Source organism: Halichoerus grypus, chromosome 2 (assembly GCF_964656455.1).
Source record: "Halichoerus grypus chromosome 2, mHalGry1.hap1.1, whole genome shotgun sequence".
Lineage (NCBI taxonomy): Eukaryota > Metazoa > Chordata > Mammalia > Carnivora > Phocidae > Halichoerus > Halichoerus grypus.
The window spans coordinates 95,637,176-95,657,465 of NC_135713.1; the positions used below are offsets into that span (position 1 = coordinate 95,637,176).

General features: G+C 45.6%; 1 protein-coding gene across 3 annotated transcripts in view; it reads right to left on the bottom strand.

The window, feature by feature from the left end:
• IQGAP2 (IQ motif containing GTPase activating protein 2) overlaps nucleotides 1–19,100 on the bottom strand; it is a 287,293-nt gene extending 268,193 nt beyond the window's left edge. For all 3 annotated transcript variants that reach the window (XM_078067166.1, XM_078067167.1, XM_078067165.1), the window contains exon 1: nucleotides 18,786–19,100. In XM_078067166.1, coding sequence (XP_077923292.1) covers nucleotides 18,786–18,831 — 46 coding nt within the window. In that variant the 5' untranslated portion in view covers nucleotides 18,832–19,100. The remainder of the gene's footprint in view (nucleotides 1–18,785) is intronic.
• Nucleotides 19,101–20,290: the final 1,190 nt, after the last annotated feature.

A 20,290-nucleotide genomic window follows, 5' to 3' on the forward strand; every position in this document is an offset into this window, starting at 1 on the left:
CAGGTGACACACACACACACACACACACACACACACACACACACACACACACTGACCCATGAGGTCTGAATGGTTTTATGGAGCTTCCAGGCTCAGGGAAAAGGTAGCAGAAAAATCAAGGCAAGATGATTCATCAGCAATTTGCCGGATCACACCACAACTTCTACCTGAGGCTATATTCACCCAAGTCAGTCAAGTCAGATAGGAAAGAACTTAGTCTCTCACAATCAGAAGGAATGATATGAAATCTAATGTGGGGCTTTTCTCCCCTGTTTTTAATAGCATTACAGGTCTCTCTAGTAAAGATAAAGAACAGGAAACCGCTCCATCTAAAACTGTTAGCAATTTGATGTACTTCCTTTCAGTCTTTTCCCCTATAGAATTTAAGTTCTAACTTCCCCTTGGTACATCCTGACTTTTCACTTTATTTTATAGGCATTTCTCTGTGTCCTTGGAAATCAATCAGTTGTCAACTAATCTTCCACAAAGCAGGCAAGAATATCCAATGGAAAAAAAAGACACTCTCTTCAACAAATGGTGTTGGGAAACCTGGACAGCAAAATGCATAAGAATGAAACTGGACCATTTTCTTACACCATACACAAAAACAGACTCAAAATGAAAGACCTAAATGAGACAGGAAACCATCAAAATCCTAGAGGAGAACACGGGCAGCAACCTCTTCGACCTTGGCCACAGCAACTCCTTGCTAGACATGTCTCCAGAGGCAAGAGAAATAAAAGCAAAAATGAACTACTGGGACTTCTTTAGGATAAAAAGCTTTTGCACAGCAAAGGAAACAATCAACAAAACCAAAAGGCAATCTATAGACTGGGAGAAGATATTTGCAAATGACCTATCATAAAGGGCTAGTATCCAAAATCTATAAAGAACTTATCAAACTCAACACCCAAAAAACAAATAATCCACTCAAGAAATGGGCAGGAGACATGAACAGATATTTCTCAAAGAAGACATGCAAATGGCCAACAGACACACAGAAAAATGTTCCACATCACTGGGCATCAGAGAAATACAAATGAAAACCACAATGAGATACCACCTCACACCAGTCAGAATGGCTACAATTAACAAGTCAGGAAACGACAGATGTTGGCAAGAAGGTGGAGAAAGGGAAAACCTCTAACACTGTTGGTGGGAATGCAAACGGGTGCAGGCACTCTGGAAAACAGTATGGAGGTCCTCGAAGAGTTAAAAATAGAGCTACCCTATGACCCAGCAATTGCACTACTAGGTATTTGTCCAGAGAACCAAACAGTGATTTGAAGGGGCACATGCACCCCAATGTTAATAGCAGTAATGTCCACAATAGCCAAATGATGGAAAGAGCCCAGATGTCCATCCACAGGTGAATGGATAAAGAGGTGTGCGTGTGCGCGCGCGCACACACATACACACACACACACACACACACACCCCAAGAGGAATATTACTCAGCCATCAAGAAGAATGAAATCTTGCCATTTACAATGATGTGGTTAGAGCTATAGGGTATTATGCTAAGTGAAACAAGTCCAAGAAAGACAAATACCGTACAATTTCACTCATCTGTAGAATTTAAGAAACAAAAAGATGAACATGGGGAAGGGAAAGAAAAGTAAAGTAAAATAAAAACAGAGAGGGAGGCAAACTGTAAGAGACTCTTAACTCTAGGAAACAAACTGAGGGCTGCTGGAGGGGAGGGGGGTGGGTAACAGGGTGATGGGCATTAAGGAGGGTGCACGATATAATGAGCACTGGGTGTTATATGCAACTGATGAATCACTCAGTTCTACCCCTGAAACTAATAATACACTATATGTTAACTAAATTGAATTTAAATAAAAAAATTTAAAAAATCAGTTTATTTTAAGTTGTGTCTGTGGTTCTCCAATGGCAACATTAACAGCTGTCCGCTATGCAGACTTCAAAAGTTTATATATAACAGAAGGCAGTAAATAAAGAGGATGGAGAAGAAAAAGCAAACTAAAGAAATAAAATTTTAATGAGGAATCCATCTCCCAAAATAGTCTTGGTCACCAGTGTTAGGGGTTTCAAATCTCCCCATCAATTCTGCTGGCATCAGTGAAGAGGGCAGGCCTCCTGATTTTCCGAGCTAGCACATGCTCCAAATGGAGCAAATCCAGGGGCAGACAAAGCAAGGTGCACATGGGTTTAGAGTCACTGCAGGTGAGAAGGAATGCTGGAGGAGGAAGGAGCAGAAATGATGCCCCAGTCACTGTGTCTCCAGTGCCTAGGAATCCTTGCCCTTATGGCAGCCAAGATCCCCCATCCCCTCTGCTCTCCTCTCCTCTCATGAATCCCACATGCATACACACATTTCCAGCTCTGGCCTCAGCTCATGCCATCCCCTCTCCGGAACCCTTCTTTGCTCCTCTGAGCACTCTGTACGTGCCAGGCCCTGTGCTAAGTGATTCACCCTGGCTCTCCCATTTTGTCCTAATGATGCCACCTGATAGGTACACTCTGATTTCACAGGAGAGCAAACCCCAGCCGAGTGACAATGAGCAACAAGCCAGGGCTCTGCGACACCGTGCTGTCTCCTCCGGTGAAGGTCAGCTCTTGAAGGGCAGAGACCTGCCCTCAGTGCTCCTTCATTGCATGAACACTTATGTCTCACTTCCTTCCTAAGAGTATTTGAGCAGGTCAACCAAGATATTCAGTAAAAAAACAAAACAAAAACAGTATAAATAAATAAAGAAAAACGGTAAAAAACAAGAGCAATGAAGGGAGAAGGAATATAAATACGCTGAAAGCAATGCATCATGCCTTCACAAGTCCTATCCATGGGCCCCAAGTCTGGTTCTGTGCTTATCAGGCCAAAGCAAAACATGGGAAGTGGATATTCATAAACTTGAGTTATGGATTAATGTCAGAAAGTCCTGTTGCCATAGAAATTATGTTGGGAACAATGTATATCTCAGCCACCCAGCCCGATCAAATGACTTCTAAATGAGCCTATTTTCTGCTTAACTGTTGGCTAAGCCTACGGACACTGCTAAGTAAACGATACCAACCGCTCTAGAAAGGACCCCACACCACCCAGTGCTCTTAATCAGAATGCGCGAAGAAGACTTTACGTCATTGAGAGAAGGTTTCAATTATGAGGACGAGGTGCTTGCTGCTCACCGGTGTTGCTATCACGGCTGTCCCCCACTAGGTTCGCGCCCGCCATAGCATCATCAGCCTTCCAGGCCGCCAGACCCTTTCTTTGCTATTGTTATCTGCTCCCCCTGCACCTGCTTGCACCTCCTTCTTTCATCTCTTTGGTGATAAGCAAATGCTTGACAGAATAGCAGGTACCAATCAACCCCCTAACTCACCACCTCTTCATGGCTATACTTACCAACTGTTTATGAGCAGCCAAAGTCACTGTGCTCAAGATTTACCATGTCTACAATTCTTCCTTTTCCCCAAGTTAATGGCCATAACTGGGTCGAATAGCTCCCCGCCCCCCACCAAAATTCACATGTACTCAGAACCTTGGAACGTGAATTTATGTTGAAATGGGGTCTTTGCAGATGCGATGAATTAAAATGAGGTCACACCAGATTAGCATGGGCCTTAGTCCAGTGACTCGTGTTTTATAAGAAGAGCAAAGAGACACCCAGGAGAATGCTACGTAATCACGGAGGACGAGATTGGAGTGATGCATCTAAAAAGCCAAGGAACTGTAAGTACTGCCAGCCACAACCAGAAGCAAGGAAGACAAGAGGCAAGCAGGGATCCTCCAGCAGAGCCTTCAGAGGGAGCATGGCCCAGTCAACACCTTGACTGGGCTTCTAGACTCCAAAACTGTGAGAAAATACATTACTCAAATTGCAGGTAAGCCCCCAGTTTGTGTTAATTTGTTATCAACAGGAAACTAATACAACAGCTAAATGGAATACCAAACGACAGAGTCCCAAGCGCCAAAACCCGAATTTTAACTCCTATCCAACAGGTACGGTGGTGGCAAAATCCGGAGTCACGCTGCCTGGATTCAAATCTTGACTCTGCCATTTAATCGCTCTGTACCTCACTCTGCCCACCTATAAAACAGGGATAACATTCCTAACCCTGGAGGGTCAGCGTGAGGATTAAATCAGGCGATTCATATCGAATGCTTCTAATAGCATTGGAAGGCTCTGTCTCCATGTTATCATCAGCATCTTCAGAAGTTAAACTGACAGAACGAGGCAGAAGCCAATCCCTCTTTTTAGAATTGTGTATACATTCTGCACCTCTCGTGGTCCTGCCCACTCCCAGAACACATGAAGCACCACGGGACGTCCCTCCCCAGACTGTACAAGGCAACCAGAGACAGGCCCAAGACCAGGGTTAGATCAGGGTTTCCCACTCAAGTGCAACTGTCCAATTTTCAATACTTCCTAGGCTACGGCTCTGCAGAACTAACATTTTCTCTTGTTAAATAATCCCTGGGACTTCACACGCTATATTTAGCACAAGCTCTGGACTTATCATTAACACACAGCAACTTGGTTAGATGGAGTTAGAATGATCTGCAAATTCTCAGCTCATGTTCAACCAGGAAACAGAAAAATCACCAGCATTCCCCAAGAGCAGGCTGCCCGGTCCTGGATCCACCTGACGCAGGGTACAGTGAACACAAAACCCGCCAAACACACGTTCTCCCTCTGGACCCCACGGCTGTAGCTGTAGGTAAGAATGACCCATACTCAGCCCCGGGAAACGGTTCGCCCTCACTTTCAGGCCACACTTGCTCACAGCGCTGGCTCTCACTCGCGCCTGCCACTTTTCAGATTAAGAATCCGCATTCTAGAGGCCGCAGGCTGCCCGTCACAGACCGCCAAACACATGCCAAGTCTAGTAAAATAGTCGTAACTCACTTTAGAAATACCCGCTTTCAAATAATACTTCCAAAGACAATCGGATCTAAATAACATCTTTGAAACTGATGGAATTATATTCACGGCTTGCACTGAATGAGTGCTTTCTCTGTACCAGAAACCAAGGACTTTATACAGATTAACTCATTCCACTGTCATTATCCCCATTTTACACTGGCACAACATGACCCAGGGAAGTTAAGACTTTGCCCAAGGTCACACATTTACTGTTTGGAGGAGCTAACTAAAATATTCTGTTTTAAAAATCCGACCAGCCCCAGAGAGGCAATCTATTACCTCCCTTTGCACTACTTACAGAAACCAAGGGCAACTTGTTTTCTATGGACTAATACTATTTATTTAAATTACCAGTCCCAAACTAAACTCTTTTAAGAAGTTATGCATACAGTTAAGGAAATACTACACTCTAACCCTTATTCTGCATACCACCTGAGGTTGTAAGAGAGTAAACCTTGCCACAGTTAGATTTTCCACCCTTGGTCTTTATCCCCTATGAAGAGGACATCGATCCACACACACCCTTGGGGAGGTAATTGAAACAGGAGCCTAGAGGCCTGCATGCTGACTTCTTCCTTAAACTCCAGATCCTTCACCCTTCTGAGGCTTCTTCAATTCACTTTACTGAAAAGTGAGAGGTGGGTGGTGGTTTCTATAAAAATTAAACAGAGCGTTACCATATGATCCAGCAATCCCATTTCTGGGTATATACTCAAAAGAAGCAAAGGCAGAGACTCATTCTTGTACATACCTATGTTCACAGCAGTGTTATTCATAATAGCCAAAGGTGGAAACAACTAAGTGTTCGTCAATGGATGAATGGATACACAAACTATGCTGTGTGTGTGTGTATATATATATATACATATATATATTACTCACCATATATATTATACATGCCATGCGATATTATTCAGCCTTAAAAAGGAAGTTCTGATAAATGCTACAACTTGGATGCACCTTGAGGACATTCCAGTAAGCCAGATACAAAAGGATAGAAATCACAGATTCCACCTACCTGAAATATCTAGAGTAACCAAAATCATAGAGAAAGGAGAAGGGTGGGTGCCAGGGTCTGGGAGGAAGGGAAAATGGGCAGTTAGTGCTTCATGAATACAAAGTTTCAGTTTCAGAAGATGAAAAAGCTCTAGAGATGAACTGTGGTTATGATTGCATAACACTGTGAATGTATCCAATGCCCGAGAACTGTACACTTAAAAATGCTTAAAGTGATAAATTTTATGTTGTGTATTTTACGACAAACACACATACACACAGAGTGAGGGGTTTTAATTCAGTGGATTTCGAACCTTGGCTGCTCGTTGGAATCTTCTACGGAGTTTTTAAAACTATCTATTCATCACCAATAGCAGGAGGTTGGACCCGGTGGCCTCCTGATGCGGTGTGCTGGGAGGAAACCACATCGCTCATAAGGCATTCATGCCAGGAAATGGGCCTGAGCTCCTCGGGGCATGCAGTGTCCTTGAACTGATAGGGAGGTGACAGTGGCCATCTCAGGCTGGGGAAAACTAGGGTGGGGGGTGGGCCTAACAGCCAAAAACAATGTGAGAAAGTTGACTGGACCATGGATCCATAAAGTTGGTTATGAAGTACACCTGGGGAAAATCCTAGTGTTGAATTTCAAACTGGACCATGGACTTGAACGCACGGTACTGGTGGTACTAGGGATGCGGCTGGGGAGGTGAAGGTCCTTGTTGGCATGTAAGATGGAAGCTGAGCATTTAGCAGTGAGCAGCCAGTGTCTGCAGATGGAGTGGTATGGCAGGGGGGTAAAGGCTGGTGAAGCTAAGGGAAAGGAACGGGTGTTCATGTACTGTACTTGGAGGCTTTGGGGATTCGAAAATTTTATCTAAAAAACTGAAAAATACAACAAAATAAAAATGCCCACATCAGAGTTCTATACCAAAACAAATAAACAGAGTATCTGGGGGATGGGATCCAGTGAATCAACATTTTGCTCAACAAAAACTCCTGTGCAGATTCTACTAGGCAGCCAGGTTGCTAACTACGAATTACACGAGTCCTCGACCAAGATGTGCTATCAACCTAGCAAGCTGGCCCACTATTGACACCCAGCAGACCTGAGAATTCGGCTCAAGTCCCAAATGACCCCAGCTGCCCTGCCTTCCACCCTTCCTTTACTTAAAAATAAATCACAGCATCTCAACTTTGGAAAGAAAAGAGTTTTTGTTGTTTTATGTAAGCTCCACACCCAGCATGGAGCCCAACATGGGGCCTGAACTCATGACCCTGAGATCGAGACCTGAGCTGAGATCAAGAGTCAGACGCTTACCTGACCGAGCCACACAGGCACCCTGGAAAGAAAGGAGTTCTAGCATCAGATTGAGAAACAGAGTTGCCTTCCCTAGCTTCATCCCCCATTGCTGAACATTCAGGTTTCCCCTGTCCCATAAAGTAGTTTCCCTTTATGAAACACTTGCCTACAGCACAGGTCTCAAAGACACTACTCTTGACAAGTCTTTTCAAGTTTAAAGATCCTCCTGTTCACTTGTGTGTGCATTATTTACACTTCCTGGTAAAAGAAATGTTCAGCTGGACAAGGAAGGATCTGGCCAAAGATCCTGCGTTAGGATTTAGAAAGTTCACATCTCACAGGTAATGGTACCGCAAGTCTTGTCTTTGCCTTTCAAACTAGAGGAAGAAAAGAAATCTCATTTCAAATATGGGCCCAAAGACAGCATATGTCACAAAACTCTAAGTGGCACTGCCTTTGAGGCAGATCTATGAGTAAGTGATCAACACTAACATGAGTAACACTACACCAGTAAGTTATTCAAGTGGCAAAATTACTCCCAGACACGAGCACACATATACACACTTGAATCATTTTCAGCGCAATCTCCCGTACCTCGTATCCCATTTGGGGTAAACATAAACTCACTTTTCAGATACAGACAGGAGCTCAGGGAAGTCATAGGTAATGTCACAAAGCAAGTGAAACCTTCACCTAAGCTCTCCGATGCTAGAGGCTGGCCTTGTCCTCACAGTGCCTCACGTTTCTCATGGTTCCAGGGTGACAATCCTTACACCATGGCGACCTGGGTTGTGTGAGATACTGCAGGGGACAATGGCAGCTTCCAAGAGGCCAGTAGGCTTCTGGACTCCTGTGCACGGTTATCTGTGTACTGTTCACAATTATTTTCCTCCCAATTTGAGTGACTAAGGCAGCAAATGCAATCTCCCATTGAAGGGACACTCCAAAGCTTCTTATTTTTATGTAAGACTCGGATCACACTTGACCTCTGAAGGCATTTGGTCTGCAAACTGTGTGAATTCCATCGTATTCACAGCATGCTGCACTTCTTGTTGAATGAAAGAAAAATAAATAGTAGTCTACCTCTTTACAGACTGTTGAGACTTCTTGTGAGTCAAGAGAATAATCCCCTACTGTCATATCGACCATCTTTATTGTCATTGTGGACACATTACTTTTGGGGTCATTACTGCTTTTGACAAATCAGGTTCCTTAACACTTTCCCTTCACATATTTTAAAAACCTGAGGCGCCTGGCTGGCTCAGTGGGAAGAGCATGGGACTCTTGATCTCAAGGTCTTGAGTTTGAGCCCCACCTTGGGTATGGAGATTACTAAAACAAACAGAAAACCTTAAATAGCTACTGCCCAGCTAGGATTTTTTTTCTTGTCACCATTGCTAATATCACCTTGCTGATCTTTTTTTTTTTTTTTAATTTTATTTATTTATTTGACAGAGAGAGGTACAGCGAGAGAGGGAACACAAGCAGGGGAAGTGGGAGAGGGAGAAGCAGGCTTCCCGCTGAGCAGGGAGCCCGATATGGGGCTTGATCCCAGGACCCTGGGACCATGACCTGAGCCGAAGGCAGACGCTTAACAACTGAGCCACCCAGGTGCCCCGACCTTGCTGATGTTTATGTTTTTCATCCAACCTATCATCTCTATCCCATCTCCAACAGCTTAACAACTACGAGTCCTGGACCTCTAAACACTTCACCCCTCAGTCGGTCTCTCCATCTCCCTCTCTCTCTCTCTCTCTCACACACACACACACACACACACACCCCTGAAAATCAGATCTCCACTGAATCCTTCCCTGACAACAGACCTGTCTTTCAGACTCTGATTTTCTCCACAAGAACTTTGTATTTTCATCAGGTAAGGGTAACTATTATAACCTAACTATAAAAAACATGTTCATAAAAAATTTGAAGAGGAAAAACATTTTTTTTTAATTCACCCATTACCTCATGACCTAGCTAGACCAACTGCTGACGTGACAGTTGACCCATGTGCCACGCAGTAACCAAAACACAGTCCTGATCCTCAAGGGTATTTTTTTTTTATTTTGTCCATGTTTTTCCTTAGAGTAATCTATGTAGTACATTATTTTTCAAAACTGATTTGAGTTCATGGTAAATCAATTTAAAATAGTATTCCCACCCCTGCCAGAGCCTACATTGAAGAGGAATATGTAAGCACAATCCTCCAAATTACTGGCTAATTCAAACAGACAACAGCAAACATTTTATTAGAGAATGAAGGAAGAAATCTGAGACTATACCCAGAATTAGTGCCAAAGGAAAGGAAAGGATGGGTGTCACCCCAGTTCCCATGGTAGGTAACTATCTTTCTATATGTTTAAGTAATTTTTTGTCCTTCGGAAAATCTCAGCTACAGAATGAAAGCTAAAGCATGCATGTATTAGCTTTATAATAACTGTTACTCAGACAAACTTCTAAGGGTTCAATATGAGCAAATCTCTGGGAAGCTGCCTGCCTGGACCTCATATAGGGGCAGCACAGTTTCAGGGGTGGTTGAAAGGAGAACTCCTAACCCATGAGGCTGACTATATGACAAACATTTCTCAGCCCCCTCACCCCACCCCTGTGAGGCCTGCTTGGTCAGCCCAGGAACGAGAAAGTGGCAGATGTAACCAACAGCCATGTAGCAGTCACTGAAGTCTAGCCGGTCTCAAGTCTCCCTTTTTGAGACAGTGAGGACTAGAGGGATTGACAGAAAACTTTTATAGGAAACATGCTAGAATAAAATGCCTGGTAGAGAAGGAGAGCTGAATGAATGAGTCATCTCCAAGTGCCAAGGTGAAAAGCAGCTGAGATTCTCCATTTCTCCTGGGTCCAACACACTCCCCAGTTATTCCTATCTGTTGAGCTTCACTGGGCCCATGAATTTAAGCTTCACTAACTTTCTAGAGGCATTAAGGCCTGAGGGAGGTCAGACGAACCCAGTGCACTTCCTCCTCTTCCTCGCCTCCCTTCCAAACCCCCACAGCACAAGAGGGACCCTGCTCGCCACGCCAAACTCTACAGGGGGAACCAAGCATAAAGACTAACACTTATTTCAAGTAGTTCCTGCCCATCTTGAGATCATCACAAACCCTTGGGCTTTCAAACCAGCAGCAGCCACAAAAGCAATCGACTTAACCCTGAAAGAGACAACAGGATGCTTAGTAATGCAAAGCAACAGTTCCTCACTCAGATGTGCAGCTGACAACTTCACTATCATTTTTAAGAAGACAGAAAAACACAGTGCAGGAATCCAATCCTAGTCCAACATCATTTGGAAACAGCAGTGAAACGCGTTGGGATTTTTTTTTTTATACATATACATTAACAAGGATAATTTGATCTCCACCCAAAGTAAGATTCACTCAATTTCCATATAGATAACTAAAAAATTTTCCCCATGAGTATACGCTTTCAACATAATATGGGCCCAGGATTTAAAAAAAAAATTTTTTTTAAGTAAACTCCACCCTCAATGTGGGGCTTGAACTCACAACCCCAAGATGAAAGAGCTGCATGCTCTACCGACTGAGCCAGCCAGACGCACCTGGGCCCAGGATTTTACGTCCACTTTCTGTTCAGGAGAGGAAAAGGTAAAGAGCAGGGGAGACAGGCATGGGGCAGGAATGATGAGGGAGAACTGCCACCGCCATGACCCTCGCTCCTCCAACATTCAAGCACCGACTCTCCAGAGGCACATTCTGAACATGTACATTTCCATGTATTACATCACTTCACCCTCTGAGCATGGACCTTCCCGCTTGCAGTTTACAAGTATGTAAACTAAGGCACAGAGAAATGAAAATAACTTGCCTAAGTTCCACACAGTTTGAAAACAAATCTAAACATTAAATATTTGCCTGGCACTTGAAAGCCGTTCTGATTATCTTTAATAGATAATAGAAACAAGTTCCTCCTTTGGAGAAACAGTACAGATGCTTTAAGGAAAACCTGTAATAACAGCAAATATTTACTGAACATTTTCTCAGTGCCAGGATACCAAGCCACCAGCTTGATAATGAACATAAACATCACTTGATTGAAATATATGTTGCTTCCATCACTTGCAAATCCAGTCTTTTTACATGGAGATGACTAAGGAAATGCATTAACATTACTTAAGATTGAATTCATATCTGTAAAAAACAACAACAAAAAACACATGGGAATGGAAAAAATTACCAGGAACTAATTGATCTTCACTTTTTTAAATGATATAAAAAGGTCTTCCTTGAGAAATTTGATAGTAATGGATAAAGGAGAACAATTAAAAGTCATCTTTGAGGGCACCTGGGTGGCTCGGTCAGTTGAGCATCCAACTCTTGAGATAGGCTCCGGTCATGATCTCGGGGTTGTGAAATCAAGCCCCATGTGGGGCTCTGCAGTCAGTGGGGAGCCTGCCTGAGATTCTCTCTTTCTCCCTGTGCCCCTCCCCCTGCTCTTTCTCTCTCAAAATCTTTAAAAAAAAAAAGTCATCTTTGAGGACCCCAAGGAAAAAAATCCAATCAAATCATAGGAATGTCCTCCTGTCCATAATCAATAGCAAAATAAACAGATTTGTAGTTTCCCTGCAGTGTGGCGATGACCTGAGTCCAATAGTATTTCTGCTAGCATATTCAACTGTTCTAAAAACAGTGAATAAGTGAATGAATTAAAAACACTTCAAGTTGTTCTGAAGAAAAAGATGGAGGAAGAGGACACCCTTTAAGCCTTCCTGTCCAGGCACCCATCGCAGTGTTAGAGCTCAGAATTGCAACTTAGCGCCTCCCTTTTACACAGAAAGTTCTCCCAGTGGGTCCTAAGAGTACTACCTCCACCTAGAAATTCTTGGGAAGTGGGTCTCAATCCCTCCGCCATGGAGATTTTGGACTTTATCTTCCACATCACATTCGTTTCCCAGAAGAGAGAAAAGCAACCTTAAAGAGAGACAAAAATAAATCCTCTAAGATAAACACAAATTTGTATAGAAATCAATGCCCGGGCTTGTATGTGCTGCCAGATGAGTGCTCAAATCAAACACACAAGGAGTAAGTTAAATAAAGCCTTCAGTATCGGAGCCATGTGTTTACACTTACCTGACAAAAACCTGCAAGCACTGTGAGGAGGGTGACTGTGTATTAGGAATATCTTTTCACCTCTGCCCTTGACCAGTGCAACAGAATCCCCTACAAGGCTCACTGAAATGGCGGTGAGCCCGCCCCTAGATGCGGATTCAGAAGGCCTAGGGGAGGGGGATGCCTTTGCAACAAGTTCTCAGGTGATGCTCTGTTGTTGTTGCTCCTCCAGAAAGTGCTCCCTGAAACCACTGTGCTGTCTGGGGCAACAGCTGTCAGATGCTTTCAGGCACATTGACCCCCACAGCCTAATCCATGATTCCGAGACGAAAGGAGAGTCCGCTGAGAGTTTCGTTACATCGAAATGATGAATTGGAAAGGTGGTATTAGCCGTCTTCCCACAAAACTGAGATGCAGGTTGTTTGAGGGCACTATATCTCTAGTAAAATTTTAGAAGTAAAAGTTGCCCCAAGTAATAGAGAGAATGAAAAAAAGAGGTGCCAGAAACCCTACTGCCCAATAATTTACCTGTCAAGATCCTGGTCCTGCTATAACTGTACCTTTTCTTCTCACCTGTTCTCAGAGAATTTACCTTCTGGGATGGTTTAGAGTTAGTTGTCTGTCTCCCTGGCTGGAGTCGACGAGCGCCCAGTAGGGTCCATGCCTACCCGTCTCTGTATTCATTGTCTTCAGTACCATAAGCATCATCATCATTCAGCAACGTCTGTCCTACCCTGAGCAAAATTCTCTGACATACCTGCCCATCCATAGGAATCCCCAAACCTAGAAGCATGGTGAGGGGACCTCTGAGCAGCAGAGAGAGTGGACACCAAATGCACAAACCTCACCTGCCCTCCTGGAGTTTCCAGCACCAGGCACTCCAACCACACCTAACCTTCCCTCCATTCCCCACTTCACTGGGCCTCTCACCACTCAAAAATCTAATGAAAAGTTAAAAAAAACAAAACAAAAGGTGTTTCAAAGAAAAAGATACTTCAGTAAGAGACTGAGAGGAGCTACTTCCCTCAAGACAGCTCTAATTGCCCTTTGTTGTCTACAAATACAGGATTCTAGGATAAATGCCCTTCCGGCTACACAACTCTGCCCCAGCAACTATCCCTACCACCTAAGCTTCCGTCCCACACACACTGCCCACACAACTAATACATGCAGATGCCTTTCACTTTTCCCTCCCACTTTTCTCAAGGTCTTGTTCAAATTCATGATCCATGAAGCCTTCCTTTTGCCCCATCCAAATCGATCACTCTCGTGTCTTTACTTCCACAGAACTAGGAAGTGCACTCAGAGGCATAAGCATTATTCTTTATCTCCCAGTTTCTCTTACAGCTGTTACCATCTTCATCATTTTTCTTTCACCCATCATCTGTTGTACAGATTAGGTGCTCAATTAATTGAAATTTCCACAGTTTGTTTAGCAATGTGTGCCAAGAACCACATCAGCCACCATTACAGAAATATGAAACACCCCCTTCCAAGGTACAGGAGAAAAACCCAAGGCCACATAGGCACTCAGTGCTGGAGTCAAGATTCAAACCCACATCTACTTAACTCCAAAGCTTTTGCCATTTCACGGCCACCACTCTGCCCTTTAAGGGAGAAAAATAAACTAGAACAGTTAAGTGAAAAAGTCCTGGCTCAGTAGTCGGTCACCTCACTGCAAGCTTCTGGCTGATTTCTCATAAACTCCAGATTTTAAGGCACGGCCAGTATACGTAATCAAGTGTGTTTTACAAATTATCCCATTTGGAATCACTGGAGCATACCACTATTATGGAAAAACCTTTCTTTCATTTCAGTGCCTCGCAGGGAGATGGGATGTCTCTACACATACATAAAACCCTTTGATGAAGCCTGGATGTACTCTATAAAAAGCTCATGTATTCTTCCATGCTTTCCTTGGGGGCGGGGAGGAAGCAAAATCCAGTTTAGACAATGCTATGCATCTACTTTTAAGAGAACACACTATCCAAATAGCTACAGGTTTCTGGAGTTTGAGAAAATCATGGCCAACACCTGAAACAGAAAGAAGTGAAACCCCTCCGAGTAATTCGGGGGAGACAAATTGACAACAGCCAGTAAGAGGAGCCTTCAGGTTCTGATAGCACCAGCTTTCAAGTTCCCACTGTCACCAGCCAGCCGTGTGGCCTTGAGACATTATCATGGATTTCAGCTCCCTTGTGAAATGGGGAAACACGGGCGCTCTCTAAGGTAATAATGAGCAGATGGTAACAGTTGTACATGAAAAGCACCAGCTCTTGCAAAGCTCACTAACCTTAATTCCCCCGGCTGCCTGCCCTGTAGGACTACATCTGACTATCAGATCAGAGGTTGAACGGCCTTTGTTTCTCCTTTGGTTACCATGAAGACTTGGTGCATTAGATCTGTCTGTATACTAGACTTTTAAGTAAAATGAGCTGTTAAAAAGCTTGCATAGTGGGAGGGTAAGGGGCAACAGCAAACCAATGGTTCCCTAGAGAAAAAAGGGGTTAGCTAACCCCTAAATACTAAATTCTAAAACAAACTTGGTATTACAAGCTTAAACTCTCCCAAACAAGTCATTTTGGCTAACAACATGTATAATTAAAATTAAAGGCATACTAAAATAACACTTTAGTGGCTGACCTTGAAGATCCTTTTGAAAAACTCAACCAAAACAACAGCACATGAAGGAGTGACTTGACTTTCTAATGACAGTATCACATGGTAACACAGCAGATATCTTAAATCTTTTGCAGTCACATGAAAACACCGATGTCATGTGGAAGCCAAGATGCACTAAACAGATGTAACGCCTGAATTTAACCTGTTCAGGACTCAGATTTCTTCTCAGATTAGTACTGAGAAAGGGTTAAGAGGTTTAGTTTCGTTACCCACCCCAATACTCCAGTCACCAGGCGATTTGGAAAAATCTCGTCATTCAAACAGGAGCATTATCCAAAAAAAAAAAAAAGAAGAAGAAGAAGAGAGAAAAAAGCTCAAAGCAACAGCCAGAACAGCCTCCGCCCAACACACACATACATACATACATACATACACCTTCTATTAGGCCCAGGTTGCACTTTTTAAAAGAAACAGTGCAACATTGATCACTATTAGTTTTACAATGTTTCTCATGAGAGAAGTTTTGCCAGGGCAAATAACCACAGTTCTTGCTAAAAGCACATTGATTACCCACCCACAGTAGGCACTTAAATGTTGACCGAATTATCAATTCTGAGTGAGATTATCTAAGTCTAATCACAAAGCCCCTCTTGTGCTATCAGTGGTATTCTTAACTCTCAAGTAACTGGAAGAAAACTTTTGACAGATCATGATGGCAACGTGTTTTGAGCATTACTTTGGCTAATTCATCATAGTTCATTACAACAGCACAAAAATTATTTGCAAATCATACCTAAGCTGAAGTGTCATTTAAGTTTGGTTTGGGGGCGCCCGGGTGGCTCAGTGGGCTAAGCGTCTGTCTTCGGCTCAAGTCATGATCTCAGGATCCTGGGATGGAGCCTGGCAACTGGCTCTGCACTCAGTGGGGAGCCTGCTTCTTTCCCTCCTTCTGCCCCTCCCCCTGCTCATGCCCTCTCTCCCTCTCTCAAATTAATAAATAAAATATTTAAAAATAAATTTGGTTTTGAACGTAGGGGAAAGATACTCTGGTTATGACAGTCTATCATACAATATTCCGCTTATGTCTAAATTACTAAAGTAATTTCCACCTTTACCTTTTGCCACTGCTTTCCTGCAGCCCGGCGTGAACGAGCAGTTATTTCAGCTTTGTTCTGTAGTAACAGGACACAAAGTAATTTGAAAGGTTGCAGGAGAATGTGGCCAAAATGGAAAAAGCAGGAATTAAATAGGAAATGATCTATTTAATTTTAATTCAGTGCTCCAGTGTGCCAATCAGGAAGACTTCAGCAATCTCTCCTGTCAGAAAGGTGCCTTCACAGAGAACTCATTGAGAAATCCCTCAAGTACAACTTACTATGTGGTATTTTGCAGACACTCAGCCTGGTGGAGAAGAGAGATACCGTAACAGCCTTGAGGTCCATGAATTTATTTTGTCCAAGAATTACTGAATTAAATGACATTTCAAGGGGAGGAGAGATGGCAGAAGACCAGACCTAAAACAAGTTTAACAGTTAATACCAACTACTAAAAAGTTTTCAAAGCCCAGTCTCAAATACCTTTCACTCAGAATGTCCAGTACTAGAACTGAAATAACAACCATGTATGGGGCATATATTGGGGCTTTACTTATTTTTAAGTGTCAGGGATAAAGCCTGTTCGGTATAGTTCAAGGTCTTATGGAACCTGTACTTACCAAACCCACAGACAAGAAAAGCACAATTCTTTAAACAACTCAGCAAGGACAGTGCATTTTCCTTCCCCAGAATTCCTGTGAAAAGCTCACGGCACTATCTGCAGTGTTGTGTTGACGGAGGGTCCCCTCCCCCCCAAAAAATCAATCCACTACCAAAATTATGTATTCTGATACATCACAGTCTCCTTTTGCACAAATAGTATGTGTTACCTAACATTGGCTAACAGTAGAGTGTGTTCAATTAGATTTTTTTTCAAATAAACTATGAACCCGGTAGCAAATTACAGAAATGCTCATTTTAAGAACAGGCTACTTTATTAAAGCCTTAATATTTTAGGGTGACCATGAAGTGTGGAAACCATCAAACATGTTTATTTTACTCCATGACCAAAGCGCTTCGTGAGCTAGGAGAAAGGACATGGGAGTGATTCCAACTCCATCGCACCAGACTCGTGAGAAAAGCTGGACAATGATTTCCAGAGAAAGTGGCGATGTGGAGTGTTCTTTGTGGTTGTATGATCTAAACCTCTTTGGTTGCTGCCTCTGGAGTATGCTAAGTCCACAGGTACATCGACGGAAAAAATAAAATCAAGCAAACATCACAGATCCATCTGTCTCTGCAGGTGAAGATGCTGCATTCATGCCCTTCATTCACTGCAAGTTTGCATAAGCATATTGAACTAGTAAGACATGACCCACCAAACACACCATGCTTTAAAATGTGGTATCGAAAGCCATTTCTTGGTGTGTATGTGCCTCGTTTCCAGACTTTGTGGTCATCTTATAATTGGACGCAGGGAAGCTCCCATATGTTCTGGGAGCTTGTCACATAAATAAAAGACTTTCACCAACCTGTGGTTGACACCACACACGTTGAATGACCACAGCATGCCTCCTTGAATCCAAGGAGCTCAGTTGTCTCTGTGGTTTACTAAAGTGCAATCAAGGCTGCAAAGAACTGGGTCCTGGTGAACTGTTCTGTGCATTTCACTACTGTACAGAGGCTGCAGCTGGCTCCCCGGGCTTCTTCCTCATTGCCTGACACCAAAAGGGTTACACGGCAAAAACGAACTTCCTATCTCTGACACTCCATTCCCAGCCTAGTGCGGGGGAAGAACTTACACAAGTTACTCCCCTTTTTTAATCAGGCAAGCCGGTGGCCCTCCCCACCAGCCGCCCCACCCTCCCAAACACACGTAACAACCCGGCAGCAGGTATCACCACCTTAACCCTAACGTGATTCCGCTGTCACAAGGCCAGCCAGGGCAAAAGATTAACCAGTGGTCTTCGGCCATCGGTTCACTGACAGGGCCAACCGTGGAGACACAGCGCCAACTTTTTGTTTGTTTTAAAGGAAATACTTCCTGGCACACGGTTAGCGAAGACTCTGAACTCTGTGCATGAAGCCACGTGGTGCTAATCTGGCTCTATCCACTCACGATCCGCCGAAGCAACCCCTCCCCGAACGGCAGCCCCTGGCTGGGTAATCTACACCATCTCGGCCCAGTCCCGCGGGCTCGGGCCGGATCCTGGGGAGCCTAGCTCCGCGTCCCGACAGGGTCACAGGGAAGCGGGGAAGAGAGGGGCTGGGCCCGGCGCTGCCCCCTGCAGCAGCACCAGGATGGGATTCACGGCAGTGGGGTGCAAACTGGCTCTCGCTGCTCAGGTTCAGGTGCAGTCCGAGGGAGCAGGGTAGAAGCAGACGCCCGCCCTTCCAGGAGAGCCGACTTCGCCACTGGTGGAGTGCGTGGGCACCGTACGTGCGGTGCCCACCTGTAGCCACCGCAAACAAACTTTCCTCCGGAGTCGGAACAGTCCGGTCCCTTACGCCACCCCCTGGCCCCAGCCGGCAACGGCCGGGAGCTCCGAGGGCTCCTCACCTGATACCCCTAAACCCCCAACCTGGCCTGTCCCAGAGCGCGACCCAGCGCTGCCCACGCTCCCCAGTGGGGTTTTCCGGACGACGGACTGGGGTTACCAGCTGAGGAACCGGAGTTTGTGGGGAGAACGGGAGGACGCTGCTCACTACCTTTTGCAACTTCAGCTCTCAACTTTGTCCACCCCACAGCCGCTGCCCTCCCGCTCCCTCCGCGGCGCGTACCCGGCTCCCTCGGCTTCTCCAACGCGGTCCCCGGGGAGGGGGCTCCCCAAGGCCGGCGGGAGCCGCGCGCGCCCAGCGTACTTACAGCCATAACGGGGTCTCTGCAGGGACGGCAACTCCTCGTGGGGCATCCTGCGCGGCTCCGGGGGCCCGCCCGAGGCGCGCCCCCCGCGGCTCCGCTCGCTGGCCAGGCTCGCCGGCTCCGCGCCCCTCCGGGGCGCTCGTATCCGGCCTCTCGCTGCCCTCCCCTGGTCGCCCCGAGATGGGCGACCCGCTCCCTCGGTGCTCCCCGGTCGGCGCTCGTTACAGCCGCCGCGCGCTCCCACCCGAGCAAAAGTGAACTCCCGCCCCCGCTCCGTCCCGGCCGCCGCCGCGTCCCGGGCAGGTTTCCTTTCTCCTGCAGCCCGGGCCCCGTTATTCTCCGCGGTGGGAGCGCGCGCCGCGTAGCAGCGACCCCTACCGCGAGCGGGGCGCAGCGGCCGGGCCGCGTGAGCCCGCCCCTTTACCCGCCGGGGCGGAGGAAGGGGCCGAGCGCGACGCTGGGCCGGGATCCCCTGCAGCTGGGGCCCGCGCTCCGCTGGCCGCCTGAGGGCTGCGGCCGCCCCGCCTGATTTTTCACTTCTGGAGGGTTCTGAGGGTGGAAGTGAACCCACGCGGGGAAGAGCTAGAAAAACCGCAGAAGACAGAGCCAGCGCCGGTCGCCCGGGGTGTTGCTCAGTTACAGAACAAACAGCGCGGTTCTTTGCCCTCTGGGGAGATTGCGCGGTGCCTTTTTCTTTCTTTCTTTTTGTTTTTCTTTCTTTCTTTTTTTTCCTTCGAAAGTTGCTTCTGCGACTCTTTGTCTACAAAATGCAGGGTTCCCCTTTCATGACAAGAAACTGAGAGTGTGTGCATGTGTGTTGGGAGAGCAAGATAAACACTACCTAAGCAACCGCTCAAAACACAACTGCGAGTCATCCTCGGCTCCCCTTGGGCGCGCTCCCCTTCCACGCCACCCCCGCAGGGTACGGAACCGTCGCCGGGCCCAGGTGGGGTCGCACACCACAAAACCCTTTTCCGGCTAAGCTTTGAAGGAAATTCAACTGCTTGTGGCTCTTTTAAAAGGGGTTTTCTAACGCGGTCCCCTGAAGCTGTTTTTTTTTTCTCTTTGTGCCCCAGAGTGATAACATCTGGAGGCACGTGGGACTGTTCTATACCTGTGCCCTCACCTGTTTGTCAAACGTGGGATGCATGGGTGACCACGTGCTGGCAAAATAAAATAATTGAGGTAGAGTTGCGAGATTATTTAACTGGAGAGAAAGTGCATAGTGACACTCTTTTGAAGTATGCAAAGGTTCAGACCACGGTCAGCTGCTTTCCATCTCATAGGGGTGATGCAGTCCCTTGAAACTCTGATTCTGGGGCCCCACCCTCAGAGTTTCTAGTTCAGTTGGTGTGGGCTGGGGCCCATGAATTTACATTTCTAACAAGCTGCGGGTGATGCTGACAGGGCAGATCTGCAGACCTTGCTTTGAGTGGTTCTGGGAGAGAATAGGCACAAGGGATTTCTGCTGGATTCAGGGAACTCTCACTCAGGCGAGCAAGAGGATT